This window comes from Chlorocebus sabaeus, chromosome 14 (genome assembly GCF_047675955.1).
Source record: "Chlorocebus sabaeus isolate Y175 chromosome 14, mChlSab1.0.hap1, whole genome shotgun sequence".
NCBI classification, from domain to species: Eukaryota; Metazoa; Chordata; class Mammalia; order Primates; family Cercopithecidae; genus Chlorocebus; species Chlorocebus sabaeus.
The window spans coordinates 47,606,640-47,626,255 of NC_132917.1; the positions used below are offsets into that span (position 1 = coordinate 47,606,640).

A 19,616-nucleotide genomic window follows, 5' to 3' on the forward strand; every position below is an offset into this window, starting at 1 on the left:
CTACATACCTATCATGTCTAATAAACTCTACATCATGTCCCTGATGGCACTTCTTAATGCAGTTCACACATATGGCATTTCGATCTGTGGTGTTACAAGTATGACATCTAAAAAGCAAAAGCTTAAATTACTTTTCTCAAACATGTCATTAATGCAAAACAACATTCCATTCTGTTTATATATTACCCTATGACCTTTGACTTTAAGAGGACCAAAACAAAATTCTTTGTGGCTCCAGCCCAGATTAATTCTGAAAAGGAACTTTAATGGAATAAGTGATTTTCCTGTCATCCTTGTCTTCTGAGGGAAGAGGGATGATTTGTAAGTTGTATAAAAGGCAGTTCTTTCCACTTTAAAAGCCCCTCAAATCTTTCTGGGCTGAATCAATTTGGAGGAGTGAAGAGTCAAAACTGTCATGGTGATTGGGATATATCAAACACTTGACATCTCTACCCTGAAATTTCTAGGAAAACAATACGTTACACAACATAAGTTACATGACTACCCTGAAATTTCTAGGAAAACAATACGTTACACAACATAAGTTACATGACATCAGTTACTGTAGTATTAGATTTTTCCAGTTATGGTCTTTGTTTTGTTTTGTAGAGACAGGGTCTCCCTATGTTGCCCAGGCTGGTTTAGTGCTAGGATTACGGGCATAAGCCACCACGCCTAACCATAGTTACAGTCTTAAACACACGATATTTAAGTAGATTGATTATAAAATTTTCAGTTATAGTCTCAACACTGGCAAATAGCCAAAAATGCTAGGCACTGCTAATTTAAAAAGGAAATCAGTCTTCCTCTTTTCAGGACTCACAATATATTTCTAAGTTACCTGTAGAAATCATGCATGGGATAGCTGGTATAACTTGATATTTTATATAAACATTGGCCTCTACTAACAGCCTTTTCTATGGCATCTTGATTGTTCATTATTTTGTTATCTGTAATAAAAAAGAATAAGTAAAAATCCAGAGGACTGTTAATATTTTAAAAAATAAAGATTACAGGATTATTCTAACAGAAGAGCCACTATTTTTAAGAGCTTTAAATGAAGCTAACCAATGAATTGTAAGAAATCAGCTAAGAATAGAATTTTCCTTGTATAAGATACTTCAACCATTTAGAACCAAAGCTCTGTTTCTTTCAAAATCTCTTAAATTGTTGCTAACTTGGGGAGTGACATAAGGAATCAAGTTATAAAACGGCCTCTGATTATCTTTCATGGCGTACTGCATATATTTATAGATATAACAGGCTCCAACATACCTTTCATTGTCACATTAACACCAGATGCTAAAAATAAGCCTCCAAACCGGTTGTTAAAAATCTGATTGCCTTCTAGTGTTGCAGTTGCGTGATTTGTAATTTCAATACCTGAAGCAAAATTTACAAACAAGTAGATACATCACTTTATACTGCTTCTTAAAAACCTGAAATTAGCATGCAAATGTAAACTGGTTCTTTTATAAAAGTACATTAACCCTCAATGTCTACTGAATAAAATGTAGATATTTATTTCAACCACCAACAGTAACATTCACTTATCGATTATGGTCAAAACCGCAATTTCGCACTAGCCTGTCAAAGTTTAAATACATGATATTTGGATTTCATTTGCATCCATTTTAACATCTGTGTTTCTGTTGCAGACTTAAATTGGTAAATTCATCTGAAGAATTGAATTTATCTGTATTCCTAGTGGTAATACAAGCCTGCATTTATTCTATCCCAATAAATGTTTCATAATCATGACAAAGCAATAACATCAATATTTCTTAGGAGTCTGGCTTATAGTAGAAGAATCCAGAACCTGATTAGCTCTCGTAAGTGAATGAATAAATAGGCGTTCAGCCACTTCAGCAGCACACTTTACACATTTTAGTTAATAAGCAAAACAATGAATATACTCCACATCAAACACTTTGCAGAACTATATATAAGCCACAGGTAAGAAAAGAAAATACAAACCTGCAGCAAATCCATCAAATATTCTGTTTTTCCTTAAGATTGGATGACTATTAGTGCTGATGAGAACACCTGCTTGAGCATTCCTGAAAATATCATTTTCTTCAAGGAGACCTATAATAAAATATTTCCTTAGATTAAGGCTAATGCATATAACAGATTCTACTAGTGTTTTTGGGGGTATTTAGGTTTGCTTTTAGTTTCTTATTTAACTGCATTGTAAAATTCACAGGGCTATTTTTTCAGCCAAAAACAGTTTATTATCAGAGGTATTAAGGATCTAACAAAATTGCTAAAATGACAGGTAAGAGCATTGTGACCAATCTGCCATCTCCATGATAGCAGGGACCATGTCTAAGTTTACTCACCACTTCATCTTCAGTGCCAGGTACACAGTTGATTCTCAATGAGTATTGCTGAATTAAAGTTAATTCCTTTGAAATATTTCTAGAACCTCTGTATCCTCTGTTTTTAGCTCAGGCAAGCAAGCCCTTATTTCTGGCCTTTATTACTATAATTTCCTGATGAGTTTCCTTTATTCCAGTTTCATCTGCTGCAGTTTCCAGTCAGTTAACTACAACTCCTATCTTGCCTTTCTCTCTAACAAACTACTTTCAGAATAAAGTTTAACATCACCTTGCCTTTCAAAATATCCCTACTTGTTTGTCTTAATGTGAGACATGGTTTTATTTCTGTAGACATGTGACCCCTCTGGTATTTCACATTACTGACCTAAACTTTCCCCCGGATGAGTGGGAAAAATCTGACTCAGGGACTTCTTGGGGTCCATTCTGTTCACTCTCTGGGTATTAATATTTCTGGGTTCTGCCCTCTCATTTCCCTCTGCATACTCTTTGGGTGATCTTACATCTTGCAACTATTACATACACACTGTTGCTTTTTTATTTTTGAGACAGTCTCACTCTGCCACCCAGGCTGGAGTGCCATGGTGCGATCTTGGCTCACTGCAACCGCCGCCTCCGGGTTCAAGTAATTCTGATTCAGCTTCCCAAGTAGCTGGGATTACAAGCACCTGCCACCACACCTGGCGATTTTTTAAAAAAAAAATTTTTTTTTTTTTTGTATTTTTAGGTTTCACCATGTTGGCCAGGCTGGTCTCAAACTCCTGTTTTTGAGGGTGGACCTCAAGTGATCCACCCACCTGGGCCTCCCCAAAGTGCTGGGATTACAGGCATGAGCCACTGCACCCAGCCACTGTTGCTAATTCTTATATCTATTCATTTAGCTTAGTATAATTAATCACATTCTGGTCATAACCAATTTGGATATTCCTGAAGACAACCTTGGATTCAATGTTTAAAAACTGACCTTACTGTTTTCCAGAAACCATCTCCTATATAACTTACCTCAGTGAAAGGTAGTCACCCAAATCAGAATCCCAAGTATCCATCATATTTCACTTTTCTTTCAACCCCCATATTAAATCAATGACCCAGTCCTGTTGGTTCCACCCTTTTTATAGAGACAGGGTCTTGCTATATTGCGTAGGCTGGTCTCCAACTCCAGACTCAAGTGATACTCCTACCTTAGCCTCTGGAGCAGCTGGAAGTACAGGTGTGAGCCACTGTGCCCAGCTGGTTCTGTCCTTTTAAATATCATTAACATGTCCCACCACCCCCAACCTTTTCATACCCTTATGCTATCATTTTAGTTTAGGCTCTCATTATTTATTGTCTGAGTTATTCCAAGCCCCTGTCTCTAATCTTGATTATTTTCACTACAACCTCAAGTGCTATTGCTAAAATGGAGTCCAAACTCCTTACTGCATATAGAAAACCTCATGATTTGGGCCTTGCCCCTTCTCTAGCCTCAACTTTCAGTACCTCTTCCCTTGTGTTCAATTTCCTCTAGACTTTTGTTTACAATGTGTTCCACTCCATCACACTATACATTTTATGGATGTAGTGCTGTTTCATATAGCATTATATCTCTAGCATCTGTATGACAGTGATTGGTACAGAGGTTTTAAATCAGTATTTAAAGAATAAAAGTGAAATAACATCTGGAATGGCCTGTTCACCTCTCCCAAACCCATTTACCAGTAAATATCTACTCATTTTTCAAGACAGCTCAAAAGTGATTTGACTTGCATGAACCGTTTCTCAACACCTTGCAAATAAACCATTCTGTATTGTGTCTTCACTATATTTTGTGAAAACTATCTGAGATATGTTACTTCACTGAATTACTAGATTATAAGCTCCTGGAGAGTCTGTCAATGGATCATCACTGCTTGGTTGTAGTATTAAATTTTGTTCATTAAATCTTGGTATGTTAGAGTAATAACTAGCTATTCTATGTAAGATAGGTACAAATGTTGGGTTATTGACATTTCAGGAACAGTGACAGATTTGCATTATGGCAGCTCTGTGAATCTCTGTATACATGCCTCTGTAAGGGGCAGGCACTATGGAACTTTTGCCTTAATGCAAAGTGAGTTGACCTTTATGAATACCAAACCAGGCACATCTTGGCTTCATTAATTCCATTCTCCAACAAACACAGGTGAAAGCAGTTACAAAAGCAATACCCGTTTACTAAAGACATTTTCAAATATTTACAGATCAATTAATTTCTCACACCTATTTCTATAACTTGACTTTGAAGTTTATTATAATCATATTACTATTCTGAATAAAAGGTCCAGAGAATGTAAACAAATTCTATCTTTAAAAAGGCTTACTGACAACTGCAGACTCAAACTGGCTACAAAAGGAAAAGTATTGTAAACATTTGTCCCTTAACACTAGGCACTAATCTCCTAAACCAGCTCAACTTGATAACGAAAAAGACTTGAGATTCACTCATTTATAACTTAGTTAGCAATGTCATTGATCATTAGAGATATGGAAGAATAATGGAAAATTGGATTTTTCACTAATGCAAAATTAACAACAATACCTCGACCCCCATTAAATATACAGATGCCACCATCTCTTCCATCATGGATTTTATTTCTTCTTAGTGTAGGATTACTATCTGTCTTAATCCAGACTCCAGCCATTGCATTGTCAAATATTTCATTGTCTTCTATACAGCCTAGACCTATAAATGCAAAAATGTAGGTTATCTAGAAGGTTTTTTTTTTTTGTTTTTTTTTTGTTTTGTTTTTTTTTTTTTTTGAGAGGGAGTCTCACTCTGTTGCCAGGCTGAGTGCAGTGGCGCGATTTTGGCTCACTGCAACTTCCGCCTTCCGGGGTTCAAGCGATTCTCCTGCCTCAGCCTCCCGAGTAGCTGGGAATACAGGCATGTGCCACCATGCCCAGCTAATTTTTGTAATATTTAGTAGAGATAGGGTTTCACCATGTTGGCCAAGCTGATCTTAAACTCCTGACCTCAGGTGATCCAACCGTCTCGGCCTCCCAAAGTGCTGGGATTACAGGCGTGAGCCACCGTGCCCGGCCTAGAAAGTGTATTTCTAAAGTCTATTAACACAGAGAAAAAGATGACAGATAAAACATACCAGAATTATAAACTAGAATTCCACCATTCTGTCCTCCCCAGATTTTGTTGCGTCTAATTTTGGGGTTGCTTCCAGTCCTGTGAATAGAATAGAAAATAGTATCATTTCAATAGCTTCTACTCCCATATCCTCATGTTACGTGAGGTAAACAGTGGAGAAATCCACGTAAGTCATATAGTAAGAATTAACTATGCAATAGAGTCCTTCAAGATGCCCTAAGAAGAAAGTGGTTTAATTTTGCTTAATCCTGTATTTCCCACAGAACATACTTTACTACAGATTATTATTGTAGAGTTTCCTAACGTAAACTAAATGGGGTTTTATTAAGTGACTTATATATTCCCCTCATATGTAAAATGAAGGAATGAATTACAGGCATACCTTGGAGATAATTGCAGGTTCTGTTCCAGACCACCATAATAAAGCGAGTATTGCAATAAAGAGAGTTGCATGAATTTTTTGGTTTCCTAGTGTGTTTACATTATATTGTAGTCTATTAAGTATGCAATAGCATTTCATTAAAAAAAAGCACATACCCTAACTTAAAAATACTTTATTCCTAAAAATGCTAATAATAATCTGAGTCTTCAGAGAGTTTAACAAAAAAAAAAAAAAAAAAAAAAAAAGAGATGGGGTCTTGCTCTGTCACCCAGGCGGGAGTTGCAGTGGCATGATCATAGCTCACTGCAGCCTCGAACTCTTGGGCTCAAGCAATCCTCCTGCCTAAGCCTCCCGAGTAGCTGGGACTACAGATGCATGGCACCATGCCCAGTTAATTTTTGTATTTTTTGTAGAGATGGGTTTTGCCATGTTGCTCAGGCTGTTCTCAAACTCCTGGGTTCAAGTGATCCACCTGCCTCAGTCTCCCAAAGTGTTGGGACTACAGGCATGATCTACTGCACCTGACCAATTGGCAGTCTCTTAAAATAAGACAAATTTGCCACACAGACTGACTTCCTTTCATGGAAGATTTCTCTGTAGCATTCCTACATGCAATGTTGTTATAGCATTTTGCTCACAGTAGAATTTATTTCAAAATTGTCAATCCTTGCCAACCCTGCTACTACTTTACAGGCTTATGCAATATTCTAAATCCTTTGTTGTCATTTCAACCATGTTCACAGCATCTTCAACAGGAACAGACTCCACCTCAAGAAAAACTACTCTTTGCTCATCCGTAAGAAGCAACTCCTCATCTGTCCAAGTTTTATCATGAGGTTGCAGCAATTCAGTCACATCTTCAAGTTCCATTTTCTAATTCTACTTCTCTTGCAATTTCTACCACGCCTGGAATTAGTTCCTCCACCAAAGTCTTTTACCCCTAGTCACCCATGAGGGTTGGAATCAACTTCTTCCAAACTCCTGTTAATGTTGTTATTATTTTTTTTGTCCTGGCCATGAAAACCTTTATTTTTATATTTAGGTTTGATGAATGAACAGCCATGCAGAAATGTGACTGGACACAAAGGATCTGGCCTAACGGTGATGGATGGAGTGGGGAAACCCAGCAAAGTCACTCTGTACAATTCCCCTTCCCCTGGGTATGGGGCAGGACCCCCTCAGGAATGAGGATCTTCCAGGGAGAAAGGAAGGAGTGACTTTGCTAGGTTTTATGGCTGGCTTTGAGAGAAAAGAATTCTAGTTTCTAAGACCTGCTTTGGGGAAAAATAATTCTGGCTTCTGGGACTCAATTTGGGGGAGAAAAGGGGGCAGGAACCAGGAGGGAAGGACAAAGACCTGGCTTCTGAGGCCTTCCAGTCTCCTCTGGGTCAGAGTAGTCTGTATGCCAAGGTGCCATACTTCGGGGTTTAATGAGCCCTGACAGCAGGTCCTTGCAGATTTCACAGGTAACTTGTGATCCAAGTAACCGGCTTTCAGTCCCCCAATTTCAGAGAACTTTAGCAAAGCCTGGCTGAAATTGGCCAAGTGTTAGAAGAACCTCTTCAAAGCTGAAATTCATCGAGTTCTTCAGCTGAGGGCGTTAAGAATCCCAGATGTAAGGTTAGCAAGAGTTAGAAGTTCTGGAGTTTTCCCCGCACGCTCCAGCTCTTGAGCATCAACAGGCCAGAAGCTCACAATATCTGATCCTCCTGTGGCTCAGCAGGGATGTGTTTTAGAGCAGCATGTTCAGAATGAAACTGGTGCACTTAGTCAAGCCTCGAGGACTTTCTGAAGTCATGCGTGGCCCATGCTGGCCTCATGGGAACACAGGTGCTCCAGCACCCGATGTGTTCAGGACTAGGTGGGGGGGAAACTTCAGCCCTGAAAACATCCCCTTGCTGTCTAGACCAGCCTGCCCCATGGCCAAGGGTGGTGAGAACCCTGGCCACCCCTTGGGTTGCACCCCTGCCAGTACTAGAACTTAGCCCTTCCTGGGCAGAAAAGCTCAACATTTGGCTCAGGGCATAACTGGAATTTTTTTTTTTTTTTTTTTGAGACAGGGTCTCAGTCATCCAGGCTGAAGCACAGTGGTATGATCATAGCTCACTGCAGCCTCGACTTCCCGGCCTCAAGCGATCCTCCCACCTCAGTCTTCTGGGTAGCTGGGACCACAGGTGCATGCCATCATGCCTAGCTAATTTTTTCTATCTTTTACAGAGATAGGGTTTCACTATGTTGTGCAGGCTGGTCTTGAACTCCTGGCCTCAGGTGATCCTTCCCCACCTCAGCCTCCCAAAATGCTTGGATTACAGCACTTTTTCAGATCTCCTCCCAGGAATCATGAATGTTCTTAATGAAATCTGGAATGGTGAATCCTTTCCAGAGGTTTTCAATTTACTTTGCCCAGATTCATCAGAGGAATCACTATTTATGGCAACTACTGCTTTCTAAAAATAATTTCTTATATAAAAAGACTTAAAAATTGAAATTACTCCTTGATCCATGGACTGTGGGGTGGATGCTGTATTAGCAGGCATGAAAACAACATTAATCTAATCTCCTTGTACATCTGCATCAGAATTCTTGGGTTACTGGGTGCATTGTCAATGAGCAGTAATATTTTGAAATAAGTATTTTTTTCTGAGCACTAGGTCTCAATAGTGGACTTAACATATTCAGTAAACTACTGTAAATTCATGTGCTATCATCCATGATTTGTTGTTTCCTTTATGATATGTTTTGTGGACTTAACATATTCAGTAAACTGTACTGTAAATTCATGTGCTATCATCCATGATTTATTGTTCCCTTTATAGAGCACAGGCAGAGTCAATTTAGCATCATTCTTAAGGGCCCTAGGGTTTTCAGAATGGTAAATGAGCACTGCTGGCAACTTAAAGTCATCAGCTGAACCAACCCTTAACAAGAGATCAGCGTGCCCTTTGAAGTCAGGCGTTGACTTCTCCCCTCTAGCTATGAACGTCCTGGATGTATCTTCTTCCAATATAAAGCTATTGAGTCTACACCGAAATCTGTTTAGTGTAGCCACCTTCAACAATGATCTTAGCTATATCTTCTGGGATAACTTTCTGTAGCTTCTATCTCAGCATTTGCTGCTTCACCTTGCACTTAGTTTTTTTTCTTAAACCTCACGAATCAACTTCTGCTAGCTTAAAACTTTTCTTCTGCAGCTTCTTCACTTCTTTCAGCCTTCGTAGAACTGAAGAGAGTTGGGGCCTTGCTCTGTATTAGGAATTGGCTTAAGGGAATATTGTGGCTGGTTTGATCTTCTATCCAGATCACTAAAACATTCTCCATATCAGCATAAGTCAATTTTTTTGTTGTTTTATTATTTTGCTTTGAACCCTGAGAAACTAAGCCAATAAAGTTGTTTTGCTTTGCTTTCTTATCATTCGTGTGTTTACTGGAATAGCATTTTTAATTTTTTTCTAGGACTTTTCCTTTGCATTCACAACTTAACTAACTGGACAAGAGGCCTAGCTTTTGGCCTATTCAGCCTTTTGACATACTTTCCTCACTAACCGTAATCATTTCTAGCTTTTGATTTAAAGAGAGAGATATGCAACTCTTCCTTTCACTTCAACACTTATAGAGGCCATTTTAGGATTACTAATTGGCCTAATTTCGACACTGTTGTGTCTCAGGCAATAGGGAAGCCTGAGGAGAGGGATAGAGACAGGAATGGCTGCTTGGTGGAACAGTCAGAACACACACAACATTTACAGATTAAGTTTGTTGTCCTGGGCTCAGTTAACGGCATCCCAAAACTATCACAATAGTAACATCAAAGATCACTGATCAGGGCAGGTGCGATGGCTCACACCTGTGATCCCAGCACTTTGGGAGGCCGAGGCGGGCGGATCACCTGAGGTCGGGAGTTTGAGATCAGCCTGACCAATGTGGAGAAACCCTGTCTCTACTAAAAATACAAAGTCAACCGGGCATGGTGGCGCATGCCTGTAATCCAAGCCACTTGGAAGGCTGAGGCAGGAGAAGGAGAATCACTTGAACCCAGGAGGTGGAGGTTGCTTAAGCTGAGATCGTGCCATTGCACTCCAGCCTGAGCAACAAGAGTGAAACTCAATCTCAAAAAAAAAAAAAAAAATCACTGAATCACTGATCAGAAATCACCATACAGATATAATGATAATGAAAAAATCTGAAGTACTCTAAGAATTATAAAAATGAGACAGAGAGGGAGCAGATATGCTGCTGGAAAAAAATGTCACTGAGAGATCTGCTCAACACAGGGTTGCCACAAACCTTCAATTTGTAAAAAAACAAAAAAAAACAAAAAAAACCCCACAGTATCTGTGAAGCACAATAAACTGTAAAGTGTAATAAACAGAGGTATGCCAGTATATGATCATTAGGACTGCTAGAGTTCCAAAAACTTAAAATATTAGAAGCTTATCAAAAACTATTAATTTTAAAGAAATACCATAAATCAGAAGCTTCAGTTTATTGAGTGCCAATGATATGCCAGGCATAATGCACAAGTATTTTAATACAGACTTCCACTCTCGAAGTATGAAGGATTATATTGGCAGCTGATGTGACTCTTACAGTGGAAAGCGGAACGGTGCAAGTGAGCTCTTATGGCACATGTACCGCTGGCTTCTGTCCTCACCTAGACCAAAGAAAGCTACATTCTGACAATTTAAGTCAAGATTATTTTAAGAATGTGAATATATATATATAAAAAAAACAGGGGGATAAAGATTGGGCATTAAACAATAAGCAAATTTTTTCTCGCACCCTACATACTCCTAATTCCCTCCCTAAAGAAAGCCAAATGTGAAAACATTTACCTTATCTGAACCCCTGAATACATGTGATTATAGATATCATTGTCTTCTAGCACTCCGTGTCCATTGTCATAAAAATAAACACCAACCTAAAATTAAAAAAAAAAAAGCTTTTTCAAGGGACAATTATTTACAAAACAATATATTTCCCATCCAAGAGCCCAGGCTAATCCTACCTGCTTGCCACTGTGTATCCGGTTTCTTCTCAGTACTGGAGTGCTGCCAGTTGTCACCCAGACTCCAGCCAGAGTGTTACTATAAACTTCATTCTCTTCTATTACTCCTTGTCCCTTTTCATGCTAAATAAAAGTTACACTGGTTATAATACATATCTTCTATAAGCAAGGCGTTTATAGTCTGTTACCCCCTTTATAGACAGTTAAAAAAATTTCCATTTTTGTTTTTTCATCTGAATAAGGAGGTAATGGCAACATTCTTTTTTTTTTTTTTTTTTTTTTGAGATGGAGTCTCGCTCTGTCGCCCAGGCTGGAGTGCAGTGGCGCGATCTCGGCTCACTGCAACCTTCGCCTCCCGGGTTCAAGCAATTCTCTGCCTCAGCCTCCTGAGTAGCTAGGATTACAGGCGCCCGCCACCACGCCCAGCTAATTTTTGTATTTTTAGTAGAGCCGGTGTTTCACCATCTTGGCCAGGGTGGTCTTGAACTCCCGACCTCGTGATCCACCCGCCTCAGCCTCCCAAAGTGGTGGGTGTGGACCACCGTGCCTGGCCAACATTCTTTTTATGTAGCCTCTACCTGAGTTTCAAGCTTTCAAAAATTTTATACTGTTCTTTAAGTGGTTTTATACTTTTAATATCACAGTAAGAGCAACAGCAGCATTCAATTTTCTTTAGCAAAATAAATTCACCCTAGGATGTGTAACTAACGACCTCTCATTTAGTAATAAACAGTTACTTCAAACATATTTCTGGTGAAATCAATTCAAAATTATATGGCTTCATATTCACAAAATTTTTACTTTTTGCAAATAATTGAGGACATGTGCATCTCTAGAACCATAAATGAAAATTAAAAGTCATGCCTTGCATAACATAAGGACCTTTTTGAAATTTCCTACATTTTCTTACTTGAATCACTTGCAAAAGTTTAGATACCATGAGCAAAGATGATTAATACACAGGTTTCAAAATTTTGAAAGTTAATTATATTTTAACATAAATTTAAATGAAAAAAGTGGCAGAACTTCAGAGACTCATACAGTAGTCATACTCATAAAATTCTGGTGTAACAAATATAATAGACTGCAAATGAATTGCTGCTGAGGTTATCCCATATTGCCAATAATACAGACTTTAATAAAAAGGTGTATCTCTTACGCCTAAATTTAGTCAGCTGCTGATTAAATTTTACATAATTCAACACGAACTATAAAATCAGAAGTCATTAAGATACTGGCAGGGAGAACAAGAATGTTATTTACCATTTAACATTAATGACAGTCATGAATTCATACTTCAAAAGTTGAATATGGCCTATCTAAAAGCTTAAAGAGAAACCCTTTATCGCCCTGGTTTTGATGCATGAGTTTATAGAACCATATACATTAACTTACCACATAAATCCCACCATGCTGGCCATCATGAATTTTGTTATGCCGAACAATTGGACAACTGTTTGTCCTAATTTGAATTCCTGCTAATGCATTGCCTATTTAAAAATAAAAGTTACAATGTCAACATTTGTGAGCCTGGGGAATACAGTAAGGGTTTTACATTAGGTAGTGGTTAAAATTCTTACACTAGAATTTTAGTGACCATTAGAAGACAATATTAAGAGAACTAGTAGTGTAAATAATGCAGAGAGCTGCAGGCAGTATAGCATAGTGGAGACTCTGGAGCCGAGCTGACACATTTCGAATCTCAGGAATTCTACTTCCTGTGTGATCCTGAATAAGTAATTTAACCTCTTTGTGCCTCTGTATACTGATCAGTAAGTATCTTTGTGCCTCTGTATCCGGATCAATATTTAATGGTATCTACCTCACAGTGTTGATGTGAATATATGAGTTAACTCAGTTTAAGATGCTCAGCAGAGCGCCTGACACTTAGTAAAGCTTTATGTAAATATTAACCAGGTGTTACCAGAAGCAAAAGCCCAGGCACATACTGGTGTCAGACACACAGATATCTACTGATTGTTTGCTGATTTAATGTTCCTAAAACTTTAAAGAGGAATACACATTTTCTTTCTTTAATTAGTACAAAGTATATTAAACTACCACAGAAATAATTTATTAACTATTAAACAACAGAGTGAAACTATGGAAACTGCAGATACACCTTGGGACTAAGGTCTAATTTATATTTTCATCCCTGGTATCTGGCTTAGTGCCTGTGAATAAATATCACAGAATAATCTTTATTAAGAATTTAGGCTGGGCGTGGTGGCTTATACCTGTAATCCCAGCAATCTGGGAGGCTGAGGCTGAAACAGGCAGATCACTTGAGGCCAGGAGTTCGAGACCAGCCTGGTCAACATGGCAAAACCCATCTCGATTAAAAAGGCAAAATTGAGCCGGGCATGGTAGCATGCACCTGTAATCCCAGCTACTCTGGAGGCTGAGGCATGAGAATCGCTTGAACTTGGGAGGCAGAGGTTGCCGTGAGCCAAGATTGCATCGCTGCACTCCGGCCTAGGCAACCGAGTGAGATTCTGTCTCAACAACAACAACAAAAATAAATAAATAAATAAATAAATGGCAGTGCATGAGACTCACACCTGCAATCCCAGAATTTTGGGAGACCAAGGCGGGAAGATCACCTGAGGCCGGGAGTTCAAGACCAGCCCAGGCAACATGGCAAGACCCGGCCTCCACAAATAAATGAGTGGGGCATGGTAGCATATGCCTATAGTCCTAGCTACCAGGGAGGCTGAGGCAGGAAGGTCGCTTTGAGCCCAGAAGTCTGAGGCTGCTGTGAGCCATGTTTGTGCTACTGTGCTCCAGTCTGCACAAGAGAGTAAGACCTCATCTCTTTAAAAAAAAAAAAAAAAATTAAAGAAGCTGGATCAGTGCTGCCACTTGGGTAGTTTCAAAATGTTCCATCATTTTGCTAATATCAAGAAGACATATCAATCTAAGTTTTATAGAACAAAACCATACGCTTACCATAAATGTCATTTCCTTCAATAAGGCCTCGTCCATCACCAAAGATGTAAACTCCTCCTTGATTTCCATTAAATATAGAATTTCCCCTATAATTATGTGAAATAATAAAAAAGAAGACATTTATTCAGCCAAACTTACTTGTTTTATATAATTGTAAAGGCCCCTCATGGTCATATAACAAATTATACAACTTCTAAGGCCTCAATTTCTTAGTTATTTCTAAGGCCTAAGACTTTGGAAAAGTCAAACTACTATTTGAGAGAACGTATGTAGCGTTCTTAAAAATTCCCCTCAAAATAGCTAATACATTCAAAACAATTTTTTAGCTGATCTAGAAACATTTGATGAATATTAACAAGATGGAAATCCCAAAACCTAACTTCCATAAAGCCAGTGGAAAATAAAATTTGACAAAAATAATTCATAGTGTTTGATTAAATTATAATAGCTCTGGTTCTACAATTCTGGCTTACTAAGGGAAAATGACAGCTTGCATTTTTGACTTTTTGATAATTTTAGTCTTTTTGGCCAAGAATCTTTGAGATATTTTTCCTGAGTTATTCTATTTGCTAACTATCAGAAAAAAAGATAAAGTCCTTCAAGCTCCAAGGGGAGGTAATAGCCCTATTTATTCATCTATGATGCAGTTTGATGAATTTAAAATAAAAATCACAGCATTTGCATTTTTCATAAAATAATATCACATATGGCTTATATCACTAAAACAAAAGCAAAAACAAAAAACACCAAAAAATAAATCTGCAATAGCTATGGCTCATTCAGATGCACAGACTTTTACCAGGAAAATCTATTTTATAGTAGTCAGATGTCTAACAAAAACTTTCAAGAGTTAAAGCTCAGTATCTTGACTTTTAAGACAAACCTTGAAGTGAAAAAGTAATTTTCACCCATAATTATATGTAAATACCTTATTGTTGGGTCGCTATTTGAGGTAATCCATACACCTGCAAAGTTGTTTGCATAGATTTTATTCTCTATGAATTGTCCTCTTCCTTTTTCATGGACATATATTCCTCCAGTCTGCCCATGGTGAATTTCACATCGAACCACTGTGGGGTTAGCATAGGCTTTTACTTCAAAGCCTGCTATCCTATTTCTGTGTATGTTGCAACTTTCAAAGTAACCCTGAAAAATACAGAAATTAAATCTGCAGGTAAAGCCTACTTTACAAAAAAAGAAATGCCATTTAAAAAACATTTCAATGCATACCTAAAAATTATTAGAAACATTTAAGGCTCGGCATGGTGACTCACGCCTGTAAACCAGCACTTTGGGAGCCCGAGGAAGGTGGATCACCTGAGGTCAGGAGAAGACCAGCCTGGCCAACATGGTGAAACCCCGTCTCTACTAAAAATACAAAAATTAGCTGGGTGTGGTGGCTCACACCTGTAATCCCAGCTACTTGGGAGGCTGAGGCAGGAGAACTGCTTGAACCCGGGAGTCAGAGGTTGCAGTGAGCCGAGATTGCGCCACCGCACTCCAGCCTGGGTGACAAGAGCGACACTCCGTCTCAAAAAAAAAAAAAGTTTAAGAGTAAGAATAAAAAACAGGTACATATACTAAGCTTCAAGTAATAATCATGGAAAGAAAAAGAGTTAAATTTTTTTTTTTTTTTTTTTTAAACAGACAAGGTCTCACTCTGTTGTCCGGGCTGGAGTACAGCAGCACAATCATAGCTCATGCAGCCTCAAACTCCTGGACTCAAGCAATCCTCCCGCCTCAGCCTCCTGAGTAGCTAGGACTATAGAAAGGCACACACCACCATGCCTGGCTAATGATTTAAATATTTTAGCAAAACAAAGAACTATACATCCTCACTAATAAGTCCAAGTACATTCAAAGGCATGAAGAAAAAACAGCAAAAGATCTATTCAATAAATGTAGATGAATACTATTAACTAGTAAGTATATATCCTTCAACAAAAGGTTAAAGTCATTAAGAATATAAATCCTGGCTCCCTTAAAAATGTCCCAACAAGTCAGCTTCTAAAAGTTGTGGCTGGGCCTCCCAGCACTTTGGAAGGTCGATCAGGGAGGACTGCTTGAGCCTAGAAGCTCAAGACCAGCCTGGGTAACATAGTGAGATGTCGTGTCTACAGAAAAAATTAAAAACAAAATACAGGTGTGGTGGCATGTGCCTATAGGCCTAGTTATTAGGGAGGCTGAGGTGGGAGGATTGTTTGAGCCTGGCAGGTTGAGGCTGCAGTGAGCTGTAATCACACCATCGCACTCCCGCCTGGGCGAGAGTCTCAAAAATAAATAAAGGTTGACCAAAGAACAGAGTCCTACAATAAGAGCAATTTTTTAAAAAATTTCACCTTAGCCCAATAATAGAGAACTGGCTAAATACAATGTTTTTGAAGACTTATGTTCATCCTATACAAGTTAAATGAAAAGAACCAGTTTAAAAGTAGTATACATTATGTATAATCTCAATTTTGTTTAAAGGAAATTTGAAGGATGGAACAAAAATGTGAGATGATTATGAGTGGTGGAATTATGGATAATTATGTCTTTCTTCATACTTTGAATTTCTTAAATTTCCTATATAATGGACATGTTTTACTTTTATAATGATAATGGAAGTTACCATAATTCTGATATCCTAAGGCCGAAGACTCAATGCAGACTGTATTAAGAAAAAACTGAATGTGCTTAATCTCTTTCCTCTTTAAAATCCCTTTAGCACTAAGTATTTTTCTAATGTTACTTTCATGTATTGCCTTATATTATTTCTATATTTATATATGTCCATTTCTACCCCATCGTAAGCTCCTGTCTGGACTATTCTAACTTCTGGAGCATGTATGTAAGACTTTACACACAGTAAGTACTCAAACAGCATTTGATGAATTTTTTGCCAAATTTAGTAGAGGTTAAAAAGGTGATATTCTGAATACTCTAGTATACTACATGTTTAACTCTTCAAGAAAACAGACCTCTAAGAATAACATACAGAAGTAGTTTTCAGATTTCATTTTCTAATAAAGAACAAATTATCTATAAATTATCTCTCTACATTTGAATTACAATTTTATTCTTTTTATAAAACAAATCAGGGGCTATATATAAGATAGCACCTTCAAATATAAAACTTTTTCTTTGATTTCATACAGAATAAAAGTGAATACACACTGGGTGTATAAATACACTGTTATGGCAAAACTGACCATCAAAAAAACAAAAAGAGGCTAGACAAAGAGACCTTAATATTAGATTAGGATTATTCACCATTTCAGATGTTTTCACCCATGAGGAGAGGAGGGAGCACAATTAGTTTAACTCTTAGTCTCTCCCTGCCAGGAGTTGAATGACACATCTGGTGGATTTTTTTTGTTCGTTTGTTTTTTTTGTTTTTTAGAGACAGGTTCTCACTTTGTTGCCTGGGTTGGAGTGCAAGGGTGCAATCACTCACTGAAGCCTTAACCTCCCGGGCTCAAACGATCCTCCCCACTCAACCTCCCAAGCAGATAAGACCACAGGTGCATGGCACCAAGCCTGGTCAATTTTTGTGTTTTTAGTAGAGATGGAGTTTCACCACGTTGCGCAGGCTAGTCTCAAACTTTCAGCCTCAAGCAATCCTCCCACCTTGGCCTCTCAAAGTGCTGGGATTACAGGTGTAAGCCACCATGCCAGGCTGACAAATCTGAGTGGTAAACTTTTACAGCGCTGCAAGCAAAATGTGGTTATCTCTGAGTGCAGTGATCCAGCAAAAAAAAAAAAAAAAAAAAAAAAAAATTGATATACACTGACTAAACAGTATTCAAATACAAGGGATAATCTTTTTGTTTTCTTTAGGTTTTGATTTTTCATAGTTAAGAGACTCAACTAGATGCACAAGTTTTTTAAGGCAAATAGCAGCCCTCTCCCTCATTTCCTTTATCCAGAGGCCCCCACTTTTAATTCTTTTAGCTGATTCTTTTGATTCACCTCTATCTTATTAAGTAACACACTGTGTTACCAAATCTTGACTTTCCAGTTTTAGGTATTATCCACTAACTTCTATCATGGGAGAGTAGAATTTAGCTCTCCTACCTCTCTATCCCCCATAATATATACTCACACATTGTATCCTTTGAGTGTAGCTGTACCTTAATTTTGGTTAGATTAGTGTGCTATTCAGAGTTGAGCCATAAAATATGATTAGATATTCTTTGCTGCACAATGTTTTAGATTTTTTTTCTCCTTTGCTTAGCTTTCTAGTGACAACTCTATCCTAAACTTGCTGCCAGTTGTCCAAATCACTTCTCTTTTTATTTTCTTGAGACAGAGTCTCACTCTGTTGCCCAGGATGGAGTGCAGTGGCCCAATCTTAGCTCACTGCAACCTCCGCCTCCCGAGTTCAAGCAATTCTCCTGCATCACCTCCTGTAAATCATCTCTTAATACATTTACATTTATATTAGGCTTACCAATTTATCTCCTGAACAGCTTTACTAGACCTTTAACCTGCTCCAATCTGGTTGGCTGCCCTGGTTACAGGCATGCAGTCATTTACCACATTGTATTAATAATTTAGGTTAAGGATTAAAAATGTCACCTAATTCTATCAAATATGGAGTTTATAATCTGTATCTTTTGTTTCAGAGTAACTTTTAAGAAAACAAAGCAGCAGAAAGTTATCTTTTCTCAATGACCTTAAAATGAGAAGCCTCTACATTGCCACAACTATGATTTTACTACCTTTAGAAATGACAAAGATTGATTGACTTACAGTTTTATAATTTTGCAAGGAAACTTATCTTTATTATGGATTCAGTTAATGTAATTTTGTTTCAAGATTTTTTTTTTTTTTTGGGGGGGGGGTGGGGACGGAGTCTCTCTCTGTCGCCCAGGCTAGAGTGCAGTGGTGCAATCTTGGCTCACTGCAACCTCTGCCTCCTGGGTTCAAGTGATTCTCCTGCCTCAGTCTCCCGAGCTGGGACTTCAGGTGTGAGCCACCACGCCCAGCTAATGTTTGTATGGGGTTTCACTATGTTGGCCAGGCTGGTCTGGAATTCCTGACCTCAAGTGATCTGCTTCCCTCGGATTCCTGAAGTGCTGGGATAACAGGGATGAGCCACTGAGCCAGGCCTGCTTCAAGATGTATTTTAATAAAATGCAACCATTTTGTTAAGAGATACCTCTAGTGCAAAATAATTCAATAATACAGAACTGTAAGAAATTAGAATTTTTTTTTTTGAGGTGGCGTTTCACTGTCTCCCAGGCTGGAGTGCAGTGGTGTGATATTGGCTCACTGCAACCTCCAAATCCAGCAATTCTCATGCCTCAGCCTCCAAAGTAGCTGGGATCACAGGCGGGTGCCACCATACCCAGCTAATTTTTGTATTTTTAGTAGAGATGGGGTTTTGCCATATTGGCCAGGCTAGTCTCGAACTCCTGGCCTCAAGTGATCCACCTGCCTCAGCCTCCCAAAACGCTGGGATTACAGAGCTACCAAGCCCAGCCGAAAATTTTTTTTTAAGAAGGCAGGAATCTCCCTGTCACCCAAGCTGGAGCTATCACAGCTCATTACAACCTTAACTCCTGGGCTCAATCAATCCTCTTGCCTCAACCTTCCAAGTAGCTAAGACTATAGGTGTGTGCCACCATGCCCAGCCAATTTTTATAACATTTCTTTAGGAGAGATAGGGTCTGTCTCAAACTCTTGGGCTCATGCGTCCTCCTGCCTCGACCTCACAAAGTGCTGGCATTACAGGTGTGAGCCACTGTGCCCAGCCTCTGCTTTGTCTTTTAATGCAAACCACAAAAGTTCCAACATGTATAAATTTTTTGAAGTAAAACATTCTTTATTAAACATGAC

At 38.5% G+C, this 19,616-nt stretch overlaps 1 protein-coding gene across 2 annotated transcripts in view; it reads right to left on the reverse strand.

Annotated features, from left to right (window-relative positions):
- FBXO11 (F-box protein 11) overlaps positions 1 to 19,616 on the reverse strand; it is a 99,406-nt gene that overhangs the window by 1,394 nt on the left and 78,396 nt on the right. For both annotated transcript variants that reach the window (XM_007970708.3, XM_073022955.1), the window contains exons 12-22: positions 14,722 to 14,939; positions 13,794 to 13,879; positions 12,240 to 12,334; positions 10,845 to 10,967; positions 10,672 to 10,757; positions 5,459 to 5,535; positions 4,897 to 5,040; positions 1,978 to 2,088; positions 1,276 to 1,383; positions 842 to 950; positions 9 to 107 (exon numbers count right to left, since the gene is read on the reverse strand). In XM_007970708.3, the coding sequence (XP_007968899.1) occupies positions 9 to 107; positions 842 to 950; positions 1,276 to 1,383; positions 1,978 to 2,088; positions 4,897 to 5,040; positions 5,459 to 5,535; positions 10,672 to 10,757; positions 10,845 to 10,967; positions 12,240 to 12,334; positions 13,794 to 13,879; positions 14,722 to 14,939 (1,256 nt within the window). The remainder of the gene's footprint in view (positions 1 to 8; positions 108 to 841; positions 951 to 1,275; positions 1,384 to 1,977; positions 2,089 to 4,896; positions 5,041 to 5,458; positions 5,536 to 10,671; positions 10,758 to 10,844; positions 10,968 to 12,239; positions 12,335 to 13,793; positions 13,880 to 14,721; positions 14,940 to 19,616) is intronic.